This window comes from Ruditapes philippinarum, unplaced genomic scaffold, assembly GCF_026571515.1.
Source record: "Ruditapes philippinarum isolate M1 unplaced genomic scaffold, ASM2657151v2 ctg1732_1_1_1_1, whole genome shotgun sequence".
In the NCBI taxonomy this organism is placed as follows: domain Eukaryota; kingdom Metazoa; phylum Mollusca; class Bivalvia; order Venerida; family Veneridae; genus Ruditapes; species Ruditapes philippinarum.
The window spans coordinates 33,469-59,659 of record NW_026853257.1 but is presented as its reverse complement, the minus strand read 5'-3'; the positions used below and the strand labels follow the sequence as shown (position 1 = coordinate 59,659).

At 33.4% G+C, this 26,191-nt stretch overlaps 1 protein-coding gene across 1 annotated transcript in view; it reads right to left on the bottom strand.

The window, feature by feature from the left end:
• LOC132736306 (sacsin-like) overlaps positions 1–26,191 on the bottom strand; it is a 71,845-nt gene that overhangs the window by 30,151 nt on the left and 15,503 nt on the right. The window contains exons 2-9 of the mRNA XM_060723409.1: positions 20,832–21,431; positions 18,103–18,165; positions 14,679–15,089; positions 11,616–11,846; positions 6,058–6,144; positions 4,360–4,487; positions 3,826–3,951; positions 1,575–1,722 (exon numbers count right to left, since the gene is read on the bottom strand). Coding sequence (XP_060579392.1) covers positions 1,575–1,722; positions 3,826–3,951; positions 4,360–4,487; positions 6,058–6,144; positions 11,616–11,846; positions 14,679–15,089; positions 18,103–18,165; positions 20,832–21,420 — 1,783 coding nt within the window. The 5' untranslated portion in view covers positions 21,421–21,431. The remainder of the gene's footprint in view (positions 1–1,574; positions 1,723–3,825; positions 3,952–4,359; positions 4,488–6,057; positions 6,145–11,615; positions 11,847–14,678; positions 15,090–18,102; positions 18,166–20,831; positions 21,432–26,191) is intronic.

The following is a 26,191-nucleotide window of genomic DNA, read 5'->3' as shown; positions in this document are numbered from 1 at the left end:
GTCAAATTGTGACCTCAGGCCTAGATGTTGCACATGGTATATTGCCCAATATGTTACACAAAATTATTTAAAAATCCATCTATAAATGACAAAGTTATGGACAGCACAAAGTTCGTACGGAAGGACATCGGACAGACGGATGGATGGACGGACGGACAAGGGAAAACCTGAATGCCCCAAGGCCCATAATGGGAGCAGAAAAATCAATGAAGGGTCACAACTATGACAAAAATCATCGATGACATGCAAATTTAGATTTGGTACTTATCATTCCTGTAACACTGTCGAGTACGTGAAACGGTGCAGATATAATTATTCAACTGTTCTTATTTTACAATATTAACCGGATTTGTCTTAATGCATAGAATTAAATTGACTCGTACCTTCTTGTTCCATCTTGAACGGAAGCACCGTAACACGGAGATTCTGTAACGTTTTACGTACCCTGCAGTGTGTACATTTGAATGAAATTGTACCAGTAGATTTTTGGAGCAGTAAAGACAATGTTTCTGAAGGATGGAGAGAGGCGCAACCGAAATGGAATGAGGGGTCATTTCTCGCGTTACTTTTTTGTGTTTGGAAGGCCGTTGGCGCTGTATTCTACTATTACAAAAAGTACTCTATGTACTTTTTTCCTCTGTTTACAATTATATGGTCACCTATTTCATTTTTGGTGGTGGACCGACAGATGAACAGATAGACAGAGAAGTGATTTACTAAAGAGCCATTCACTCAGCCACATGCAATCATTCAACCCGAAAACCCAATAAATACTGGATGTACAACCATACCATGTTTGGTGTTTCTTGTTTCTTAAATAAAACAAATGAGAAGAAGAATATTATAGTAAAGTGAATTCCTACAATACAGTCACAGGGGATAAGAAGAATGTGCAGCCAGACAGGGCCTCGAATCCTGAACCCGCGGAACACCGTTTCGCGGCTCTACTGTTTGAGTTATCCGCCCAATTTTATATCTTCTCACCTAAATAGTGAACAGTTCTGAATCTGAGAAACCACCTCGCTTTGCTGAAATTGGTCCTCGAATTTCTCAGTTTTACAGAGCAAAGAACATTAAAATCTGAGCTATATCCAGTCACGACCTCATAAAGGGCGCACGATATTACAGCGTGAGATATGGGTAGCATGACTGGGACTCGATCCAAGGACCCTGCTCTATGACTGAGCAATTCAGCCACTTTCACAACTCTCCCCCAAACAGTTCTGATCCGTGACATAACAAACGAAATTCAATTTTCATTTTGACCTTAATAGTCAGGGTCATTAAATGTCAATGTCACATTTTATTTATTCGTCACGTCAGTTTTGACATGAATAATCTTTTGTCTAAGAAGGATATATAAATAACATTTTTTTGTAAATTTAAGCAAATTTCAATGATTTGACCTCAGTGGTCAATATTAAATAAGGTCAAAGTCATATTAGAATAATTGAACATGTCATTTTGTACACATATGTTTTTTTGTCAAAGTATTAATCAAATCTGTAAATAACAACAGCGATACGACAATTAAAATAAAGCTATATTATGCTAGAAGCATTTGTAAGTATTACCTGTTAAGTGAAAAACAGATTTGAATCCTAAACCAAACCGTCCCACTTTCATTGGGTCTTCTTCTTTGTTACTACTGTATATCATTTGTATACCTTCCCAGTCATTCTCTGAGAACACTGCATCATTGTACACACAAAGTGCTGGACCCTATAAAGTAACAAAAAACATACAAGTCATGTGCAGCTAATAACTGCATAATTGAAATGAATGACGACATGTCATTACCTGTATATTGTAAATCATGAAACAAATCGGAATAACAAATGTCATCAAGAGATTTAACTGAATCAACAGAATGTGACTAGAACTATTACTAAAACCCAACCTTAACTATATGTATGAAATGATCTAAAGCCGAATTGCAACTGGACCTGTATTCTATAATGTTTCATCTGTGTACAAATCAATTGCCTTACTTATATACATGTATAATCATCTACTAACCATTCTTTAGTAAAAACAGAAAGACGAGAAACATCGCAATGCCACAAAACCAGGCTTTCAACTTTCATGTTTCCCATAGTAATCCCTTGCTATACACAATGTTATATGTATATATGAAAAATATTTTTTCAAACGCTTGTTATTGACCAAAAACCGCTCTTTTATTTTTAATCATAGTGCCGCTGACCATAGCTGACCCAAATGTAACCTCAATCACTGTTTTCACGTAAGCATGCGATACACCAAATTCTGTTGAGATATCTTATTCCTAACTAGTTACTGACCGAATTTCATGTTTCTATTTTTAGTAACAGAGGCACTTAGGGGATGCCAAAAACAAACTCAAGCAAAGTCTTCACATATACTAACAAAAGCAAAACAAACCCTGGTCCTAAATAAAATAAGCTTACTTTAAACTAAGTTTAATTGAAATATCTCACTCTTTTCTCTAGTTGTTGACTTGAAACAGTTTTCTTCTTTTAGAAAAAGTGACATTGACATTGCGGGACACAAAATCAGACTGATGAGCTGGCAGATATGCATCAAACTAGATGGTTTCTGTTCATTAACAGTATAAAGTTTGTTTTAATGTAGTAGTTGTGATTAATAGGATATTACACTATATATTACATATATGGAAAAAAGAAAAGGGCCAGACTTATGTCAAAAACTATTGAAACAAATAACAGCGAAAATAGGCGTCATGGCATTATGGACAAAGCAACTGTGAAAGTTTGGGCAAAGTCTCTTGCCAAATGTAAAGGCAGCGCATAGAAGAAATTGTTCACTATATATTCCATAAAACGGGAAAAACAAAAGACTATAAATAGGTTAAAAATTATCAAATCACAAAACCCCTGGAATATGCGCCAGGACACAAGATGACAATGCTTCTGTAAACGTTTGGCTAAAATCCGATAAAGAAATGTATGGGTTGCGCACAGAAGAATGCTGTCACAGCTTCTGTAAAGTTTGGACAAAACCTTTTTTAAAAGGTAGGAAAGTTTTTGCACGGAAGATAATGTTTACATCCGCCCGCTAGCCTGCCAACAAACCTCAATACAATAACCAGCGTTTTCCTTTGGAAAAATTGGTTAAAAAGCGAGATAAGCAATGAAAATATAAAAAATATTCTTTTGAAGTCAATTTGAAAAAGAGGCATCACAAGGCAGGAACATTAAAGAAAAAGAGTTTTTCAGTTTTATTATTATCATAAGTCTGTCTAGTCAAACTTGTTCTTTTGTCCACGTATGAATCATTTCTAGAGGAGAATCCTTTTACGACATATTTTCTAGACAACTCTATATAAACTAAAAGGCCATTCTTGACCCAAAGGTAATAATTAATATCATTTTCGTTAAGGTAAACAGTGCAATGCTTAAACCAAAAATAATTCAGTCCCGCGCAGTAAAGTTTCCGATTAGATGACAAAAATGTGTTTACTATACATGTACATGTATAAGTCTAAATTAAAATATCCAAATCCAAATTACTGTTGTAAAGGGCCACATCACATGCCAAATATCTATGCCCTGGATATAATAGTTTATAGAGAGATCAAAATGACTGTTGTAAAGGGTCACATGTCATATACGTGAGCGTAGGTCAATATTGCACCCTAGGGCATGATTATATTGTAGTAAAGAAAACATGGTGAATGGTGGCTGATGGATAACTTACTCATTGCTTTAACAAAAGCTAATCTTTGTGTACAAAGTGCTCAGGTAAGCAAAAAATAAGTAGTTTCTGCACAATTGTATGCAAGTTCCATAACTTAAGAGAAGGGAGAGAATCCAAAATTCCTACCTTAAAGAATTTCGTAGAAATTGGAGTTGTCTCACATTGGCTGCTGGTATTTTGGTTTATTCTCCTTTTATCATGAAGAATTCTAACTTCTCTGGCACCAGCGTCCTCTGCATTTTGGATCAACTCCTAAAAATGAATTTAAACTTAAGCTATCTATAAAATGCGTATCTGATATTCTTTTCTAATAGCATGTTTTAAAACAGATAAGAAGAGTAAGCGATAGAGAACAAAGACAAATATAATGTGTACTTTCAAACAAAGTCACATGCTAACTCAAACAGCTCATCATAGAGATAATTAACTACGTCACAGTAGATGCTGATATATTAATTAATTTAAATTATGGTTACCTATTTGAAAAGGGTTCCTTAAACGACAATTACATGCACGTTTAACCTCATTTAAAGAGGATTGAAAATAGTGTTTGATACAACAAACTTCATAGAATACAGGTGAAGTGAATATTATATAAATGGCTTCAGCTTCATATCAAATTTATAAACATAAATATATTATTAAATATATTCAAAATACCTTCAGTATTTGACCACCATCTGGGTATTCAGATAAAATTCCTTTCAATTGTTTGATCAATGGTGGCTGTTTCATCTCCGAATATCGGATATTCTTTCTCTTCTTGACGCTGCCACTACTTGCAGACGCTAGAAATACATACAAATTGATCTTTAAATATGATTAAATATAGACTGACAAAAATACATTTAAGAAGGACCTTCTTTAACAAATGATTTACCAAATTTATGACCATTTGTTATACATACTATTTGTTTACTTTATTGTAAGACGCACGATTAAAATGACATTTTACAGAAACCTGCATGCAAATATCTAAATTTTATTTAAATACTACCTGCCTGATGCATTTTTTACAATATTGGAACGTATTCTGGTCATCGTTAAACTTCCGTTACACTTTTACAAATAATGAACAATAATCTATAAAAGTAATTAACTTCTCCATTACACTTAAAATCATAGTGAACAACAAATCAAATATAACAAATCCTTTAAGTTACTAATCCATTAGAAATTATTGCAGAGTTCTGTATTTAAACTCACAAACCCAATATGATTTAATTAGCAGCATTAGACCTCAAACTCTATTATAAATGTTTAGGGTATGTTTAACATTCTTGCTTCTTTGAAAACAACTTAATATTTGTACTAGAAGACCACTAACGTAACAAGTTCCGTACAGTGTATAGAACTAAGCTATATTACCTAGAAATAATTGACGAATGTGTGATTCCGTCATTCCACCTGGATTCAGGTCAACGATACAACACATTTTTTAGTAAATGTACATATATAGGATTTTTGTGTTTATTTTAACGACTACATGTCGTAGAAAAAAAATATTTCAAAACTTTACATTTATTGTATTTTCAGGTCTTGTAATCTATTTATGCATCAGATCATTTTCGGCCTTGTTGAACTGTTCGAAGAAAATACTTCGAGGGGTATAGACTTTTAGAGCAACGGACACAAGTTTTCTGATATTTGACCGTTACCCTTCAACAGTGACCTTGACTTCAAACAGGAGCAACTGTGGCATACCTTCTACATATTGCATTGTTTAAATAAAATTCAGCCAAGTTTGAAAGAAATCTGAGGTAAAGGTTTTAAAGAGCGGTCACAAAATTATGAATTAACCTTGACCTTTGAGCTAGGGATCAGATTCTTGCACGCAACTTGCCATCAAAATGTTCAACCCTTTGATGCGTACTGATAGTAACTGTAAATTCCTTACATGAATGACAGAAATATAGACCGAGCTAGAACATCAGTGCACTTATATAAAAATCAATATTATAACCTTAGATCTTTAAGTGCATTCTTGAACTTGAGCTATAGACTAATTCTTATGTGCGACACATCATCATAATGTTCAACACATTTATGCATACTTATTTTTATATCCACTCAGGAATGACAAATGTTGTCAGGACACAAACAACAGTGCATTGCTATATCATTTTTTAAGTCAAAGTATTACCTTGACCTTTGAGCTACATACCTATACCTTGCAAGCGATACATTATGTGCGTTTCACATTTATGCAGAATGATATTCGAATTCATCCATTAATTACAAAGTTATGAACTGCACACGAAGTCAGGGCAGACGGACAGACGAATGGATGAATATACTTACAGACATACGGAAGCTATAAAAACTATATGCCTTCAAATTCTGCAATTGTATTCATACCTTTTGATTGACATCTGCCATGTTTAGCTGTTAAAACGTTTGCCGCTGTTTCGTCCGGAATATCCATTAATCTTTTAGATTGGTTATCTGAAAATATTCTTATCGAATTATAAGTACGAAATTATTTGTTGTTATTTTGTTCTGTAAATGAAGTTGGGTGCATCTGGTATATGTAGCAACATCATTTGTAGATGCCCACAAGGAAATACAACATGTCAATTATGAAAGCTTTATGCATTGTGTTTTTACACATGATAACTTAAACGAATTTTAATTACCTTTTTAAATTAGTGATCACAAGACACTTTCACTTTTGTTAAGAACCACCATAACTGGGCAACATAGATTTTTACAGGAATACCTTTAATATTTTCCCTACATAAGTGTACATAAATTAAGGAGCCCCAGGGATGGAGCTAACTTTGTTCAAAGGTGAATTATTTGCATATTTTTAGAGGACATAAAGGTAATGCAACATAAACCAAATATCTAAGCGCTGGGCATAATAAGAAACATTGATACATTTTTCTATATAAGACTATATAAATGTGGTAACTTCATAGACTTGACAAATTAACAGTGACATTATGCCTATCCAAGGGTATCAAGGGAGTGAATAGGTAATAGTTTAAACAAGTTTTCAATGTTATAATTTACTTCGTTTGAATGATAAATAACGCATGTTTGGTAAGGAAACTTAGGTTAATATCCATCAGAATTTACCTGTCACGTTCAAATTATAAAAAGCGTGGGGCAGTCTTTTTATATTTTAGACATATTTATGTTTTATCCAAAACACTTTTCAATATCAACTGTTGGTAAATCACCATTAAAACAGTCAATCTTTTGAAATATATAGTCAATTCAGCTCAACTTGACAATGCAAATATAAGCATAATGTCACTTTAACGCAAGATGCATGATTTTTAAAATATATATATAGATAACATCTTAGCTCTCAGCGTTGCAGTTTCACTTCACAAAAGTCTTAAATGCATTTTAGAATACTATTAAAGTCTGATTTTACCCATTCAATGACCCTAGCGCGGCGCCAATCTTGAATCCATGTGCATAATGTAGTTGACTTGTGTTAAGACGACCACAATGTGGTACTACAGGCAAAACATTTTAGGTTCCGAATGAAATCTTTTAAGATAATTTTACAATACATTTCTTTGTAAATAAAGATTCCTTCAAGGCGGGCCATTTTTGCCGTGGGAAAATAACTAATGTAAACATATGAAGAGGTCCATTAGGCAATGTCATATGCTTAAAATCTAAGCTTGGTAATTGTATTTTCGGAGGAGAAAACTAAAATGTATTGTCCAATATAAGTCTATATCAACCAAGACACTCCAGATTTTAATCACTTTTGTAGAAGATAACAAGGTAATAATATATGCCAAATATCTAAAAGTTCTGTTCATTTTATTTAATTTCTTGTTATTTTTATTTTTTAGCCTTAAAAAAGAGAATTAGATAAAAGTTGGATATTTTCTAATTGATCACTTATTTGTCAAATTTACGGAGCGCAGTTGAAGAGCGATTTCAAATATTTTAGCGAAATGTTTTGTCAGATGGAAAAGGGTGGTTTAATTTTTGTATTGATTTGATATGAAATTAACATGTTGATTGGGAAAAAATGACTTAACTTGATTGTCAATGTTCAGAGCTGAGCGAAAGTATATTTGTCTTCTAAGATTGCTTTACGGTATAACTTGTGTTATTTTTTATTGGACATGTCTATACTGAAAAAAACAACATTGAACATAAACTTCACTTCTGATGTTTTCACTTCAAAATGAAAGAAATAATGTTCTTATGCAGTTGTGCTTTAAATTTCTATATTGAAAAATATATCTTCTTAGTTTGTTGGCCCACAAAATGAAACTTTGAAAAACATGTTAAATTTGTACAAATACTTTATGATGTTGATGGGCATTTAAGTCCGAATCGTTGAGCTTGTCTCGAATATTAGTGGCATAACATTTTCGTTAACTGACTAGTCTAAAAAAATGAAATGAATATTTTAAGCCACGACGAAGTTTTATTTAACTTCTAGATCTACTGCAGTAGATAACTAGAACTGTGTCCAAAGGACACGGATGCCCCCACTGACAACATATATATGGTATATAGTGAAAAAATCAACAAAGGGCCATAATGCTGTTAAATTTGGTCGCAGCAAAAATTCCTTCCTTTACTACCATCTACACATTAGGGTTGTTCATCCCTGGAAGTTTAAGCAAAATCTACCATCCGGTTTAAGAGGAGTTGCGTTCACAAAATTTCTATATGGTATATAGTGAAAAAATCAACAAAGGGCCATAATTCTGTTAAATTTGGTCGCAGCAAAAATTCATTCCTTTACTACCATCTACACATTAAGGTTGTTCATCCCTGGAAGTTTAGGCAAAATCTGCCATCTGGTTTAAGAGAAGTTGCGTTCACAAAATTTCTACATAGTATATAGTGAAAAAATCAACAAAGGGCCATAATTCTGTTAAATTTGGTCGCAGCAAAAATTCCTTCCTTTACTATCATTTACATATTAAGGTTGTTCAGCCCTGAAAGTTAAAGCAAAATCTGCCATCCAGTTTAAGAGGAGTTGCGTTCACAAAATTTCTATATGGTATATAGTGAAAAAATCAACAAAGGGCCATAATTCTGTTAAATTTGGTCGCAGTAAAAATTCCTTCCTTTACTGCCATCTACACATTAAGGTTGTTCATCCCTGGAAGTTTAAGCAAAATCTGCCATCTGGTTTAAGAGGAGTTGCGTTCACAAAATTTCTATATGGTATATAGTGAAAAAATCAACAAAGGGCCATAATTCTGTTCAATTTGGTCGCAGCGAAAATTCCTTCCTTTACTACCATCTACATATTAAGGTTGTTCATCCCTAAAAGTTTAAGCAAAATCTGCCATCCCGTTTAAGAGGAGTTGCGTTCACAATATTTCGGGACGTACGGACAGACGGACGGACAGACGTACGGCGTGACGGACGGACGGACAGACGGACGGACAAGTGCAACGCTATATGCTCCCACTCTGTGGGGGCATAAAAAAGATTTAGATATTCAAGTTAGACATAGACGTTTTAGAGTAGATATCTACTGTGGTACATTATATGTACTGCAGTAAAGAAAAAAGTAAACATTCACATGAGCGACGTTAAAAAGAATCGAAATAGTGCACCGTTGTTGACGATTTTTTCTTGTCAACAATCTAATTAGAAGCGGTGTTGTTTTTAACGTTAAACTTTATATTGATAAGTCGGTCTGACAGTCTGTTGAAAAGAAAAGAATGAACGGCCAGTGAAATCTAGATCTACTGTTTTAAAAAATATTGATATTCAACTTTTCATCTTTCAAGCATTTACTACAGTAGTGTGTTTATAAAAAAATAAAATTCAATAATGGTCTGAACTTAGCAAAATTGCGACTCTTCTATGAATTTCTTCCAGCACCAAAAAAATTCTTGATGTACTGTATGTTTTGAAGCTCATTGAGATTTCATGTTTATTTTTTGTTTATAGACAAAATCTTTATTTGATATTTTTGATTTAGTTTGCAAATATTACTTTTGCTTTCATCAATTGTATAAGCTCAGTGTACTGGAATTTATAAATCTGTGTGTGACTTTAAACTTTTGTTCAAACATGCAGAACTGATATATTTGCTGTTGTTTAGTACTGCAAGAAAATTGAACAGGCTACCGGAGTTAATTTTCCGACAGAGTTTTGATTAATCTTTCCAGTGACCAATTTTTACAGAATGTTTTTCTTTCATTTCTGTAATGTTTCAACGTAAATCTACAATCATGATATTTTAATTTCACGCAGCCTCTTGAAAAAAGTATTTCCTTGCAATTGTTACACCCCTGAATTGACGGGACAATATACAGTAAAAAAAAGGAAAAGAGCATTTTCAAAATTGATATTTGGCCTCCATTTAATGTTTTGTTGATTTTTTCTAAAAGTAAAATTTACTGTAAATTCATAGACTTAGAGAGACAATGCATTAAATAAAAAGATTAAATCTACTATTTAAACTCGGCAAAAATGTAACCGTACTTTACAATCAACTTTTGTGATTGCAAAATTTTGTATATTGAGGAACAATGCACTTTAATCATAACTTTCATGTAGACATTTTTGTATCATTTCAGTTGAGGTGTTGACAGTAATCACTGATGAATATGAAACCAAAGGGTAAACTTTTTCAAGTTCGATCATATTTGTTAATTATTTTGATTTCGATTGTTAAAGTAATATACAGTTAGATATTGTTTTTTTTTTGTGTTTATTTTTTCGTGTTTTTTCCATAGAAAGTATTCCGAGATATCACACTTTTTCCAGATTTGTAGTTAACGTCTAATAAGAAATATTATATAAATGAATACCCTACGAAGCTTCGGCATAAACAAGATAAACGTCAATTAATGTGTACGCTTAAACAAAAGTATGAAATATAACGAAAATAGACTTAAGACGTTTGACACCAACCCGAAACAAATGTTAGGGATAACTACTAACTGGCAAGTGTGGGATTGTACTACAGTGGAAAATGAAACATGTGCGATAGTTTCAGATTTCACGTAAAATATAGCGCCTGGGCAAGATCAGACGACGCACAAGTGGTCGCCTAACTGCGAATATATCAAAATATTTTTAGACGCTCCTTAACAGAAACCAACCCCAATAGGCGGATTCGGTGGTTTAAGTTTTGAATCAACACGCAAGTGAACACCTTGCGGGTTCGGGTTTGGAGCATTGTGTTCATCTACGACTGGAGCAAATTTGTTTGTCAATAATTAAGGGTAACACAACCGATCAAACACATTGAATATGTTATTACATTTATGTATGGCCTAGACTTGATAGACTGAGATACTATCAACTAAGATGAAATTTGTTTTAACTATTGTATGAATATACATATGGAATCAAAAATATGTATAACTGGAAGCAGGTTTTGTCTTCTCTGCGCGCATATCTAGCTTTTGTTGGGAAGCGTTCGATAGTATTTTTCCTTCTTTTTCTATTGATGGTTACCAACCTATTATCGTAACACTGTAAAACTGTATCCCTATATGGGGGCATGAAAATCGCTTTCATAATAATTATCCTTGTCTTACAGCTGCAACTTATCATGATAAACAGGTATTCGAAGATTTATGTATGTGATTTACTCATGGGCTACAAAAATGTTTTCGAGTCAACGATGTTTTTTTTTTCTTTGTTCCAGCCTACCTGTTGAAGCCCCTCCGTGCATTATCTCAGTCACGACCAGGCACCTGAGTAGAACCACCGACGTTCCGTAAGCTAGCTGGATAGCTTCATCACATGGAAGGATCCATGGAAGGAGACGTCGTCGACAACAACAACAACGATGACCACCTAGCATTCATAATATCCCGTGTTTTTCATGTTTAAAGGCAAGCATATGATCCAGTAAGTATCGACTCGAATAGCCAAAAGCCAGTAACCTTATGACCCAAAGTGGGGCAAAATAAGTTAAACTACAATGCTTCATATCATAATATCAATGAACTTACCTGTCTGTCTTACGGCATCTTCAATCTCCCTTGAACCAACGGAAGGTGTCACTGTAATTCGAGTGTGTAACTCTTCAAAAACTGCTTCTGATAGTTCATTTAATCTATTAGTAGCTCCACCATTTTCAAACATTGACCATAGATGTCTTCTCCCTTCTTCCGTTTTAACTTCTATCGGCATCCGAATGGTTCGTTTATAAATAGTTCTATCCCTATCTGATGTTTCGGAGTCTACAATGTAATAGTAGTTTTTTAATTAAAAATTTTTCTTAAATTATTTTTCAATTACTTTTACCAGTTTTTGTAGGAAGGCCATTCTATTCCATGCCTATGATATTATTCGTCTTCCCGATAAACATTGATTGATTTGAAAGTAACAAATATTTGTAGATTAATCAGGATATCCAAAAGACTGACGTTTACCATGTCATTATATGTATACTTATTTTGTCTTTTTCCTTACTATCTGTTTCTTTTACGAAAACCTCCCCTCAGCCTCATTTACCACCCGCAAACCCTTTTTAAATATTTTACATTCTTAGGTATGAGTAACAATATTTTGGTATTTAGAGTATACATAATTAGAAAAATAAATATTTAACATCACTTTTCAAAAAGAAACCATAACAATTTCGATCTCTCTCCCTCCCTAAATAAGTGGTGTAAAACCATTTGAATTTGATGTTGTTCTTAAAATATAAAAAATATGATAATAAGCAATGGTTTGTTACATTAAGAATGTTTAAAATTGAGAACCGCTCAAGTCGGTCCTAGGGATGTGGGGGATGCTGCACTTTTTCATTGCTCTTGATGTACAGACTCGATCAAACCGAGTCTGCAATTTTTTGTATTTTTGTTGATTTTGATGCTTCCGAGGGCTCACTTTCGGATATTTAAACATCACAACAGTTCGTGTCATGTTGCAGCCGTTAAACGTTGCACGTGCTCCGCTTCAGTGTTGCTATATTTTTCTGGTCTTTCGGAATCATTGATTCGAGCTCTTTTAAGTGTTGAAAATTGAGTACCGCTCCAATCGGTGCTAGGGGTCGTGAGGAATATTGCACTTATTCATTTTACCTCATGTACAGACACAATCAAACCGAGATTGCAATTTTCATGTTATCTTGCTGATTATAATGCTTCCGAGGGATTACTTTTTTCCAGATATTTAATTAGATACAGGACCCAGTACAGAAAACAAAAACAAAACTATGAAAACAGCAGTTATAGTATTTATATACATGTATATATTTGTATCAATACCAAGCCAATACTATATATGTCTAACGTTTTCCGCCAAATAATGTTACGTGAAATAAACCTCTTAGTAACAAAAATGAGAACAGTAAAATACTTTTTTAAAGCAGGATTCTAAGTTAAAAGAGAAAATAACTGGTGAATAAAATATCCTAGAGTTATGAACCTTGTCATACATCATATGAGGGCTGACAGTCAAATATTTCTTGACACATTTATACCTTATGTGGGTGATGATAGGCTACATATGTTTTACAGCAAATATAATAGAGTTATTGTAAAAGATAACCATTTTTAAGGAAAGGGGTATGCAGAAAATTCTGGAATTACTGAAGCTAAAGGTATAACATCCTAACATAAGATGTGCGTGATGATCAGGAACATATATTTGAAATTTGAAGTTAATCCCTTAAATAAAAGATAAAGAAATTATTGTAAAAACAAGTTTACTGTAAACTGGACGCGGGCATCGACACACACTTCGAAATGCATTTGACAGCCTCCCATATACTTTGTGTAGTCGAGTTAAAAATAATAAATAATAGCTTTTCCTACAATGGTATGAAGGGTTTCGTTTCTAATTGTTTGTTTTTTCTGCTTCTTATATTTTGATCATATCTCAACGATTGACCCATCCACTTTCTTGGTTAACAAACAAGTATATGCTAATAATTTCTCTGATTGGACTGCTAATTCAACATGATATCTTAACCAGCTGTGCGAGAGAAATGACCATTAGAGTCCATGTTCGAGATTTGTTCATAAGAAACACAATTTAATAGTTTGACTGGTACCTTATTAAATGATGTTTGATCTATCATTTGTACCACTAAGGGGATATACGTCATATTTTTCTTGTGTCTTTTAAGCGTATGTGCCAAAATAAGTCAGAAACAGGCAAAAAACTTTGGATAAAAATCTCTGGATAAAGTGTGATCCTACTGAAGCATTAATCACAACAAAATTACATGAAAAATGCAGACTCGGTTTGCCTGAGTCAGTACATGAGGGTTAATGAAAACGTGCAGCATCCCTAACGCCCCCCAGCACCGGCTATGGTGGTACTCAATGTTCAACACTTAAAAGAATCAATAATCCTGAATGATCAGAAAAAATATATTATTACAAGAGAACCGCATAGGTGTGGCAATATACGCTCAAATGCAAAATTGTATTAAGTAATTAAAATTTAAAGTAATCAAAAATATCTTTTAAACAGATATCCATTTATAATAAGAATGAATGCATGAAAATAAGCTTTTCTATCTCTGTGACCCCTGGGCCAATCAAAACAGAGTTTTTATATCAAATGATAACAAAATGGACAAAAATCCTCATAAAGGGGTGTCTACGGGGCACGCTTGCTTACCTACTTGCTCTGTAAATGCCGTAAGTATAAACAATTTCCCACAATCAAACCAATGTTAATGAAAAAAACTAAGATTATACGGAATTAAGCTCACAGAACATATGATGATAGCCCGAAAGACAAGTTTATTTTATCATCCCCTTCCAATTTTCTTTTCGGCAGGGGTTAAGTAAAGTAAAATATATAATAATTCAAATATTAAAATTAAGTAAAAAGTAAATAAATATTAAATGGTAAAGACTTACATAGTGTATCTGAAATATCTTTTAAGCATTATAAAGTCACGGAATTCAGCTCATAAACCATCGGGGACACGCGAATTTAAGTAACCCCCTACCGATTTTTTTTCAACGGGGCATTAAGTAAAAGTGCAATAAATATATCAAAAAATAATTTTAGTTAAACAGTTAAATAAACATTAAATAGTACAGACTTACTTAGTGTATCAAAGATATTCTTTAGGCATTCCCAGGTCACGTCCGCATCAATTTTTATTTGTTTGCCCTTCAGTTTTGGAATTGTATTTAGAGAGACGGCAAGTTCTTTAAGGATACTCTTAAATGCATCGCTGTGCAAGTATACTAGGATACTGTGTAAACCGGCATATGTTTTACATTCAAATTTCAATATGATGCACTTATGCACTGCTTGAAGGACTTCTACTTCAGGCAAGTCTTTAATATCTTCCAGCATCTTTTCAACAACTTTTCGAATCTTTGGGTAATCGTCTTTATCTCCACCAGCTTTCCTTATTGCTTTATTGATAATTGTTGTGACTATACTCTCAGCGAAATCTATGTCGTCTTTTTCATTTACAGCTCCACTCAAAGTTAACTCTGTATCTATCACTAAAACAAGTATGTATCAATATTAAAGATTCAATATTAGCATGATGTAAAACACATTTATTTTGCAAATGCATGCACATCAACAACGTCGGTCCGACTTTTTTCACTTCTAAAGGAGGACACATCAGAGGACATGGAGACTTTGTAGTAGAGTGTTTTAAAATATATACACAGAATTGAAATTAAAAAATCATATTTGGTTTTGACAATAAAAGTCAATTACAGATCAATGTCAAACTTGAATGTAATTGTTAATGGCCATTAGAGTATGATAAAACATGTACATAAAAATAAATGATTTGACTTTGATGGTCAAAGTCATTTAAAAGAAAAATTATGTTTTAGAATTTTTGTAAGATTTTTGCCTGGTCACATGTATGGTTTCGTCCAAAAACGAAAGATATGCCTAAAAATAAAAAAGTGACAGTCAATTGTAACGAAATTTAATAATTTGACCTTGACTTTTTAGGTCAAATATAGGTTAGGTTCAAGTTTTTTCAAAGCATCTTGAAAGTCTTGTCCTTTTACATTTATAAGTTATCGCCAACTCTAACAAAAAAGCTGTGAAACAAAATAATTCAACCTTCAGGATCAAGGTCGTTTCAAATTCAAGGTCAAATACAGTTTAGTTTTATTTTAAAGAACTTGCTCTTAATGTTGTTGTGACAAAAACTGAAGACAATCTATTCATTATTATATGTTAGGGTCATGTTTAGTGAGATTTTCTTGAAGATACAAAAAATAGCTAGTCAATGTCAAGTTATATTTATCTTTTTAAAGAACATGTCCTTACGGGTTTTTTTAAGTTTATATGAACTAATATTAGTTCAGATGTGTTGGAAGCTATATGCTTCTTGAAACAGCATTGAATGCGCTGCTGGAACCAACCTATTCTTAGCAATGACTGTAAAGTTTTCTCAAAGAAACAACGGCTTGCACCTGACGGGATTGAATCAACACGGCCTGAAACCCTTAGATTACATGTCAGATGCGTTAACCACTCGACCTAAACGTGTATACCAAGTATGAAGACAATCCATTCATTAATAAAAAAGTAATAGCCTGCTAAAGTAAATTTCTAACAATTGTCAATAATTTAACCTTCAAAGTAAAGGTCATACATGAGTCAGGGTCAAGTTAAGATTTTAGGTTTTCTTGAAGTATCAAAGAATTCTGTGTCTAAAATGAAACAAAATTCATCCATTTGTACTTGAAGGGCAAGGTCATTTTTGAGTGAAGGGCAATTTCAATCTGATGCATTTTCAGGTCTTGTCCAAAGTCGTTTGTGTCCATGTATAAAGGTAATCCGTGAAGAAATACAATATATTTGGCCATCTTTAAATATCTTACACCGGTTACCGATACAGACAGTAAAATCTAGCTCGAGGGTAACTGGTTATGGCGGTAACGAGGCTCAGCCGAGTTTTCCGCTAAATAGTAACCCGAAATTTAAATATGCGTGTCTGTGACGACAGCCGGTGTTTGATTCTTTTTCTTGCATATTACAAATTAATGATATTCCGAATATAAATTACAAAAAAAACTAATATTTCAATTTAATTTTTTTTTTCTTTTAGAAGTGTATGAATTTACAACTTCGTTCTTAACGGCAGAATGACGTTTGTGAAGAATACAATTTTTTTATAAAAGGCTAGTGGGAATGAAGTCAGTTTAAGCACATTTGGATTGTAAGACAGGTTTTTCTAGCATCGGTGTAAACAGTCTATAATTTTATCTCATATACACGACATTAACATTTGTGACGAAAAAGACATCGGCAACAGAAACGTAAACGTCAATAATGAAGCAATAGCTCGAATCTTTTCATTAAAAAAGTGGAGCTAAAAATGATCTCACAAAATACAAATGTATTCCTAAAATATCTAGTATCTATAAATGATTTTAAAAAATGTCACTTTGGCTGTGTCACCAATAAAGAATCGAAGGTTTAGATATTCACTACTCATTTCACAACTAATTCATAATTTCCCTAAAGACTAAATTTAACATAGAATCAAGACCGATATGAAGATAAAGACAGATATTGATTTATTCAGAAATATAAATACCTACAAGGGTTCGATAAAAATTCGAATAAAAAAAACATAATGAACTATTATGAGAACACAAATATGTTTACTTTTAAAATATTAAGCCATACGACAAATTTTACGAAAAAACATCATTACATTTTTTTAAAATAGCTATTCTAAGATTCGAAAGTTTGCCAACCGTCTCAAGTCAAAATTTCAACAATTCTGTTGACAAAACATGTTCTTGTTTTACAATGATAAAAAAACAAGCACCTAGCGTGAGTTTTCCCGAATCGTTGACAAGTGAATTTTAAATTTTGACATCATACATCAACGCGTTCTAACACCACAAATGACTTACATAAAAATGGTGAATATGATGTTTACGAAAACAGAATATGACAAGGTTTCGCGTGTCTCTTTAAAGCTCATCAAATGAAACAATCAAAATTATTAAAACGTTCCAGGAAATGACAATGTGATCAATATATACGGTTTGCAAAGGCCCGAGCGTTTATCAACAGTGAAAATAAGTTTTGTGGGCGATTTCAAAGCGGGAATATCAAAGCGGCATCGTGATTTCAGTTTTCAGGATTTACTAGAAAGAGACAGAAGGGCGAAAGTGTGTTGCGTATCGGACAGATTAGGGATCCGTAAAGGTTATGCATACATAATATTGACATACATTTTTTGAACACAGGGTGCCCATAATATTCATCAAAGGACAATAGGAATGATATCAATGTCTACATGTCGAGTGAGACTGCCATGGAATTAACTTAGAAATGACTTGCATCGTTTCCGCATTATGCATCATTACAAATGTTTTGCTTATTTTTTTTGTAAACCCATATATAATTAAATGTTTTAAATTTTGCAGAATAATTATGCGAACTTTTAGGACAGACATACAAATATTGCTATTTTAAGTGTTTTATATCAAATGTTTAATGAATTTAGATATCATTATATTGTCGTACCTTTGATTTTCTTTATACTTCTATCCTCCTTCCTCTCCATAGAGTCAAGTCTAGCCAATATAGCTGTAAATATAATGACATATGAATAATATATAATTTCTTTATTTTTATGGACACTTTTCTGTTTAAATTACACAAGAACCGGTTGAACCGGGTGATGCTCCCCGCGAAGGTTTTGGACACAGGAAAGTATAAAAAAAATGAACAAAGGGCAAAAACTCCAAAATTAGGCAAGGCGGAGTTATGTTTTTTTGCACTGCACTTCTATTCAATGATATCTATCTATCTTTAAAGTTTCCTGATGATATCTCTTATAGTTTCAAAGTTATGTCCCGGGTAAAATTCAAAGTGAAAAGTGAATAAAGGGCGAAAAGTGAATAAAGGACAATAACTCCAAAATTAGACAAGGCTTTGTTTAGGTTCTTTAAGCATTGCAGTTCTTTCCAATGATATCGATCCACCTACAAAGTTTCATGTTGATATCTCTAATAGTTTTAGAGTTATGTCCCGGACAAAAGTCAAAAAGTAAAAGTAAACAAGGGGCAATAACTTCAAAATAAGGCAAGGCAGAGTTAAGATTCTTTAGCACTGCACTTCTACCCAATGAGACTTCTCTATCTACAAAGTTTCATGTTGAGATCTCTTATAATTTTAGAGTAATGTCCAAGACAAAGTTCAAAGTGTCAAAATGAACAAAGGGCAATAACTCCAAAATTAGGCAAGACAGAGTTACGGTTCTTATGCACTACACACCTAATTAATGAGATCTATCTACCTACAAAGTTTCAAGTTGATACCTCTTATAGTTTTATAGTTATGTCCCGGACAAAGTTAAAGTGTGAAAATAAACAAAGGGGAATAATTCACAAATTAGGCAAAGCAGAGTTTTGGTTCTTGTGCACTGTACACCTACTCAATGAGATCTATCTATCTACAAAGTTTCATGTTGATACCTCTTTTAGATTTAGAGTTATGTCCCGGACAAAGTTCAAAGTGTAAAAAATAAACAAAGGGGGGGGGGTAATTCAAAAATTAAGCAAGGCAGAGTTACGGTCCTTGTCCAATCAACACCTACCCAATGAGATCTATTTACCAACAAAGTTTCATGTTAATACCTCTTATAGTTTTAGAGTTATGTACAGGACAAAGTTCAAAGTGTACAATAAACAAAGGGGAATAATTCACAAATTAGGCAAAGCACTGTTATGGTTCTTGTGCACTGCACACCTACTTAATCAAATATATCTACCTACAAAGTTTTATGTTGATATCTCTAATAGTTTTAGAGTTATGTCCCGGACAAAAGTCAAAAAGTAAAAGTAAACAAGGGGCAATAACTTCAAAATAAGGCAAGGCAGAGTTAAGATTCTTTAGCACTGCACTTCTACCCAATGAGACTTCTCTATCTACAAAGTTTCATGTTGATTTCTCTTATAATTTTAGAGTAATGTCCCAGACAAAGTTCAAAGTGTCAAAATGAACAAAGGGCAATAACTCCAAAATTAGGCAAGACAGCATTACGGTTCTTGTGCAGTACATACCTAATTAATGAGATCTATCTACCTACAAAGTTTCAAGTTGATACCTCTTATAGTTTTATAGTTATGTCCCGGACAAAGTTCAAAGTGTGAAAATAAACAAAGGGGAATAATTCACAAATTAGGCAAAGCAGAGTTACGGTTCTTGTGCACTGTACACCTACTCAATGAGATCTATCTACCTACAAAGTTTCATGTTGATACCTCTTTTAGTTTTAGAGTTATGTCCCGGACAAAGTTCAAAGTGTAAAAATAAACAAAGGGGGATAATTCAAAAATTAAGCAAGGCAGAGTTACGGTCCTTGTCCAATCAACACCTACCCAATGAGATCTATTTACCTACAAAGTTTCATGTTAATACCTCTTATAGTTTTAGAGTTATGTACAGGACAAAGTTCAAAGTGTACAATAAACAAAGGGGAATAATTCACAAATTAGGCAAAGCAGAGTTACGGTTCTTGTGCACTGCACACCTACTCAATGAAATCTATCTACCTACAAAGTTTTATGTTGATACCTCTTATAGTTTTATAGTTATGTCCCGGACAAAGTTCAAAAAGTAAAATAAACAAAGGGGGATAATTTACAAATAAGGCAAGGTAGAGTTACGGTTCTTAAGCACTGCATACCAACTCAATGAGATCTATCTACCTACAAAGTTTCATGTGAATACCTCTTATAGTTTTAGAGTTGTGTCCAGGACAAAGTTCAAAGTGTAAAATAAACAAAGGGGAATAATTCACAAATTAGGCAAGGCAGAGTTACGGTTCTTATTGCTCGGACGGACGGACGTTCTTACCAGAGCTACATTATGGGGTTCTCTTTTGTTATTTCTTTTGTTCTTTTTAACCCACCAATGCAGAAAATAACCCAACTAGAGAAACGGAATTAATGACATCAAAGACATCTATTGTTATAAGAACAATAGACCAAACCCATAATGTAGCTCTGGTTTGTACGGACAGACGGACGGACGGACAAGGCTGCGACTTTATGCTCCCCCGAAATTTTTCGAGGAGCATAAAATTACTCTAACTGATATCTGATATACATATTTCTAATTTGAAAGCACTTTCATACTTACAAAAATATTTCAATTAATTGGACCAATTTAAATTATCTTCTTTATAGATATTACAGATGAGTTTTAAGTCTTTAAAATTTAAAAAAGAACAGAAAGAAAAATGTTACCATCTTTCATTTCGCGAATACTTTTTTCATGTTCGTTCATCTTGTCAAGCACTACTTGGAAAAGGTCCTCTTGGTTCTCTAAATGTCTCTTTAGGTCTTCAGGACTGAAAGGATCGTTAGTGCATTCCTTTATAATGTCATCACATTCATTTTTCTTGTCGTTTCCTATCGAATTTGACAAAGACAAATATGCTTTCTCTAACTGCCCGCGTATATCATCATAATCATCGTTGCTTAGTGAAGAGGATGGATTGTGAGCATAAACTTCATCTCTAATAGTCTTAATTGTTTTTAAATGATCTTTCTGGTCATCATCAAAAGAGTTTTTGAAGACTGTTAGCAGGACAGTGACAAGCATTGCTATGTCCCATACTTCTATATTAGTTCCAGTGCCATATTGAGGAAACAACTTTTCTCTTTGCTTTTTCAAAGTTCTATAGTAGAGTTTCTTTTCGAACGGTTTTAGAAGATCGTCAATGTTTTTGCCAGACTTATTCACTTCTATATTCAGTATTTCTTTTGACACCAATGTACCCCCTTTAAGCAGCAATAAGGAAACTCTTAAAAAGTTTTCGTCTTCTTTCACCATGGTTGATTAGTCTAAAATACATGAAAAAGTGCATATTCTCACTAACTAGTTAGAAAATTCGTAAAAATTACTTATACGAGGGCCATGGTGGCGCTCATCTTAGATGCATTGATGGAAGAGAATTTCAATTGTCAAATGTTAAAGTGAGTTATAAAGTTTGTAATTTTTTACCTATAATTTTCAGAATAAATCTAGATGGCCCCTATGAAACGCAACGTTCAAAACATATTAGTTCTAGTCATTGATTCTATATAGAAATATCCAATCTCCACATTTCTACAAGAAAATTAAACTGTGTTTTGCTTTATTGATTAAAGGATCAATATTGAGTTTATGAATGCAATGAATTTCGATCAACTTGATCTTTTCTAAAAGCAGGTTTATTCATATACAAATGTATATGACTGTGGATTTAAGTTTTTAATGCACATTGAAACTTAAACTTGTATGTTATATTTGATGTTATTACCATACATAAGTGAAACTTTAAATATGTATATAATTATGCTTCTAAAACAATTTCAGACATCAAAGAATATGTAAAATATGCACTGCAAATATTTGTAACATTATATGTAATCACTAAAATATACGCATTCATTTCTTATTAAAAAATTTGACTTAGACTTTATAGAAAATAAATTTCTAATTACCTTCTCTTTATTAAAATGAAATGTAAATTCGGTCATATCTTTACAAATACTGCATTTTGGAACTTACAATATTGATAAATCTATATTTGAGCATTATATTTATGATATTAAAACATAAAAAATGAGTTACATGATCTTTATACATGTCGCCGCGATCATAACCAGAGGTCACTAAACAAGACACATGATATTGATATGGATTTTAACAATTTTAACATTTTCTAAGTCAAGAAGGGCAATGATTTAATCAAAATCCTTTTAAGAGTCATAAACCTTAGATAAAGAATGCAAAATAGAAGAAAAAGTTTGTAGTGAATACGTTCAGTAGTTTTTATGATCGCTGTTGCATGCAAATTATAAAGTAAGAAATTCAAAAAAGTGTCATTATGTCGTTAAAAATTCACTGCAGAGTTATTGGCCTCGGATTGTGACCTCAAATAATCACCCAAAAGACTTTTCTTATGTTTCAAGTGAATTCCTTAAGTAATAAGACTGATGGTACAAGCAATATATTCTCTTGTAAATTCAAAAAGGACCATAATATACGTCCCTTGAAGATCGTTCAGCACAACATTATTGTTGTGTATACATGTTATGTGGTACTTTAAGTTTCTTCTATTTGGGCATTATCAACTTTGGTGGTTCCAGTATTCCTACTTGAATACTGTATAATCACGCTTAGAATATGTTTCCTGCTTTTTAAATTTGTCTTTTGACGCTTTATCTGTGATATGCAGGCTTAATAACCTCAGATCCCCTTTCAAAATTCCATTTTTATTTAGTTTTGCCCATTATTTTTTCGTGTAGGGCAAAAACATTCTTTTACATGGGGACCATACGCAGCTTTTCATGGAATGAGCACTACTGTGTCACATTGAAGGTTCCATGATAACCACCAAATGAACACATCTGCGGATGTTTAAATTCAAAATTTCACCTATTTCGAATTGAATATTGAATTCTGCTTAAGCAGGTGCTAGGGGGCATGGACGGTAACTTGCACTTTCCAGTACCGTCCATGAACAGGCTCAATCAAACCGAGCCTGCAACATTTTCAATTTTGTTGTGTTGGACTTTCTTTAGGGATTCTGTTTTTCTCTATTTTATTCACGTTTGAGATATGGTCCTTAAAAATGACCTTCTACTATGCTCTAAAGTAAGTGGGCGAGGTATCAACCCATTCCCTTCTTTCGCTTTAAACATTTTGGAGATGCCATCTTGCATGCAAAGCTTAACCGAAACTGCCGCCTAGGTGAGAACAAAAGTTTTCCCTTCTTTGAATATTCTGACTAAACTACTAAATGAGGTTCGCAAAAACAAACTGATATTCCGTAATAAAATAGTTCTGATAGGAAATTGTGAAACGTAATTTGGTCTTTAAGTTTAAGTGTTTAACAATTACAATGACAGGATTCAAGTGCAGTAAAGCATGCATAATTATGCTCACCTTCATTTAATCCAAGTAATGAGTATAATTTTGATATAAACTACCATTTATTTGGCAATGGTGATTGCAAGATAATCATGATTTTGTGCAAGTATGGATCAAATCCGTCAGTACATAACAAAGTTATAAAATTTTAAGCAAATAAGACAATTATTTGACCTTGTCAAGGTCATTTTTGAGGTATTCAAAATGTCTGTTTTATTAACACGCTTTCTTTTCTCAGGGTATGAATGAAACCTACAAATAAATGACAAAGTTATAGCCAGTTGTAATCACAATTCAAAGATAAACCGTTTATTGATTGCAAAATAATTACAGCAAATTAAAGCAAAATTAAAAAAAAAACTATAAATTGACCTATTGATTACAAATTGTCTGACCCGGACATGACAATGACATGTGCATATCCTTTTACGTATTGGTGGTTTCAAGTTTTGTTGGAAGCAGGCAATCAATTAATTAGAAATAGGGCGGAAACAAAAGTTACTCTGGTTACACACCTTTTTTTAAAAAACGTTTTGTTGAAATCCAGTAAACGAGTGCATAGAAATAGCTGGGAAACAAATATTACCATGCATTCATACTGAATAACTAATCAGGGGCCATAACTAAAAATTGAATGGTTCCACCAGGACAGGCAAATCCTAATAAAATCGAATGTTTCACCAAAGTTTCAATTAAATCCAGTCAGTAGTTGTCAAGAACTATTGCGAAAACGAATACGGACAGACGGAAATAAGGACAGATGGTTGGACAATGCCAAACAATGCCCCCATTCGGATTCCATTTACGAGGGATAACAAATTTAAAAAAAGTCTTACAATACTGAAAATACATTAGAACTCATTGGGAAATAGACTTCCCAGATAGAAAATCCCATATAACAACAATTGTACAATGATTATAAACTGTTTTTAGCTTCTGATACTCTGAAAGGTCAGTGTAAATATGAAAGACAAAGGTTAAGGTCGCTGGTTTACAGACGACATATAAACATCATGTTATATTTTCTCGTTTTTTTTTGTTGTTGTTTTTTTGGACTTGAATGGAAATGCAAGCAGATGCACTTAGTTACACATAACTGTTTTCGCTTTTCCACTTAAATACATAGTCGCATGTTCGCCTTCCGACTGAACAAGGGCGTTTGCACATCAATGGCAACGGAGAGTGCTTACAAAATATAGTAGTAAAAATAATTGTTAATAGAATGTATCCCTGTAGTTTGAGTTTAAATTCAACTTGCTTTCTGAATTTGAATCAATTTTTCCCTTGCGGTGGCGTCTGATTAACACAAGAGCGACACACGACACATTGTCTCAATATGGTGATCATTTCTGTGAAATAGTTGTAAAATCTGACTTCAAATAACGAAGTTATGGGCCTGACATGATTTTGCTGCAAGGTCATGCTGTGACCTTGACCTTCAAGGTAGCGACCCAAATGTTGCGCGCGACACGTCGTCTAAATATGGTAATAATTTCTGTGAAATAGTTTTAAAATCCGACTTCAAATAACAAAGTTATGGGCCCGACACGAATTCGGGACGTACGTACGGACGGACTGACGGACGGAAGGACTGACTGACGAACGGACGGACAACCCGCCGACTATTTGCTCCAATGACCAATCAACATACCAAGTTTGAAGTTCCTAGGCCTAAGCGTTCTTTAGTTATTGATCGGAAACCGTTTTTACCTACAAGGTCAATGTGACCTTGACCTTTGACCCCTTGACCCCAAAATCAATAGGGGTCATCTGCTGGCCATGACCAATCACCATACCAAGTTTGAAGTTCCTAGGCCTTATTGATCGGAAACCGGACACGAATTCGGGACGTACGTACGGAAGGACTGACGGACGGACGGACATTCTTACCAGAGCTACATTATGCGGTTTTCTTTTGTTTTGTTTTTTTTTGTTCTTTTTAACCCCATAATGCAGAAAATAACCCCGCAGGAGAAACGGAATGAATGACATCAAAAACATCTATTGTTATGAGAACAATAGACCAAACCCCATAATGTAGCTCTGGTTTGTACGGACTGACGGACGGACGGACAACCGGACGACTATATGCTCCCCCGAAATTTTTCGGGGAACATAATAAAAACATCAAAATGGCATTTATCACCTTCACCTACAACATTTAAGTCAAACCTTTTCGTTGCTGTATTCTTTTGTTCAAGAAAAACACATATTCATTCATAATCTCGCCCATTCGTTCGTCGATTCATTCGTTTGCTTTCATTTGTTCATATGTTTTTTCGTTCGTAAGTTCATTTGTTCACTCGTTCGTGAATTAGTTCATTTATTTATTTATTATTTGATAGCATAGAAGCTCTAGAAATTCGTATTGATTAATTGAATGATTGACTGATTGATTGATTGATTGATTGATTGATTGATTGATTGAATCCACATATATGACTTAGATTATTTATAACATCTGACTACATATATACTTTATATACATGCCAGCATCAAGATATGATGTACCTTCTTCAACATTGAAATTTAATAGTACGCCAGGCCCAAAATATGAAAATAATGAGTATCAAATAAGAATCTACATGTCGTAAAATTAAATAAAGAACATATAAATTTAAGCAATTTAGAAACTTGTAAAAAAAGTCTGAATATTGAAATAATACTTCGAGTAGTTAACGTCAAC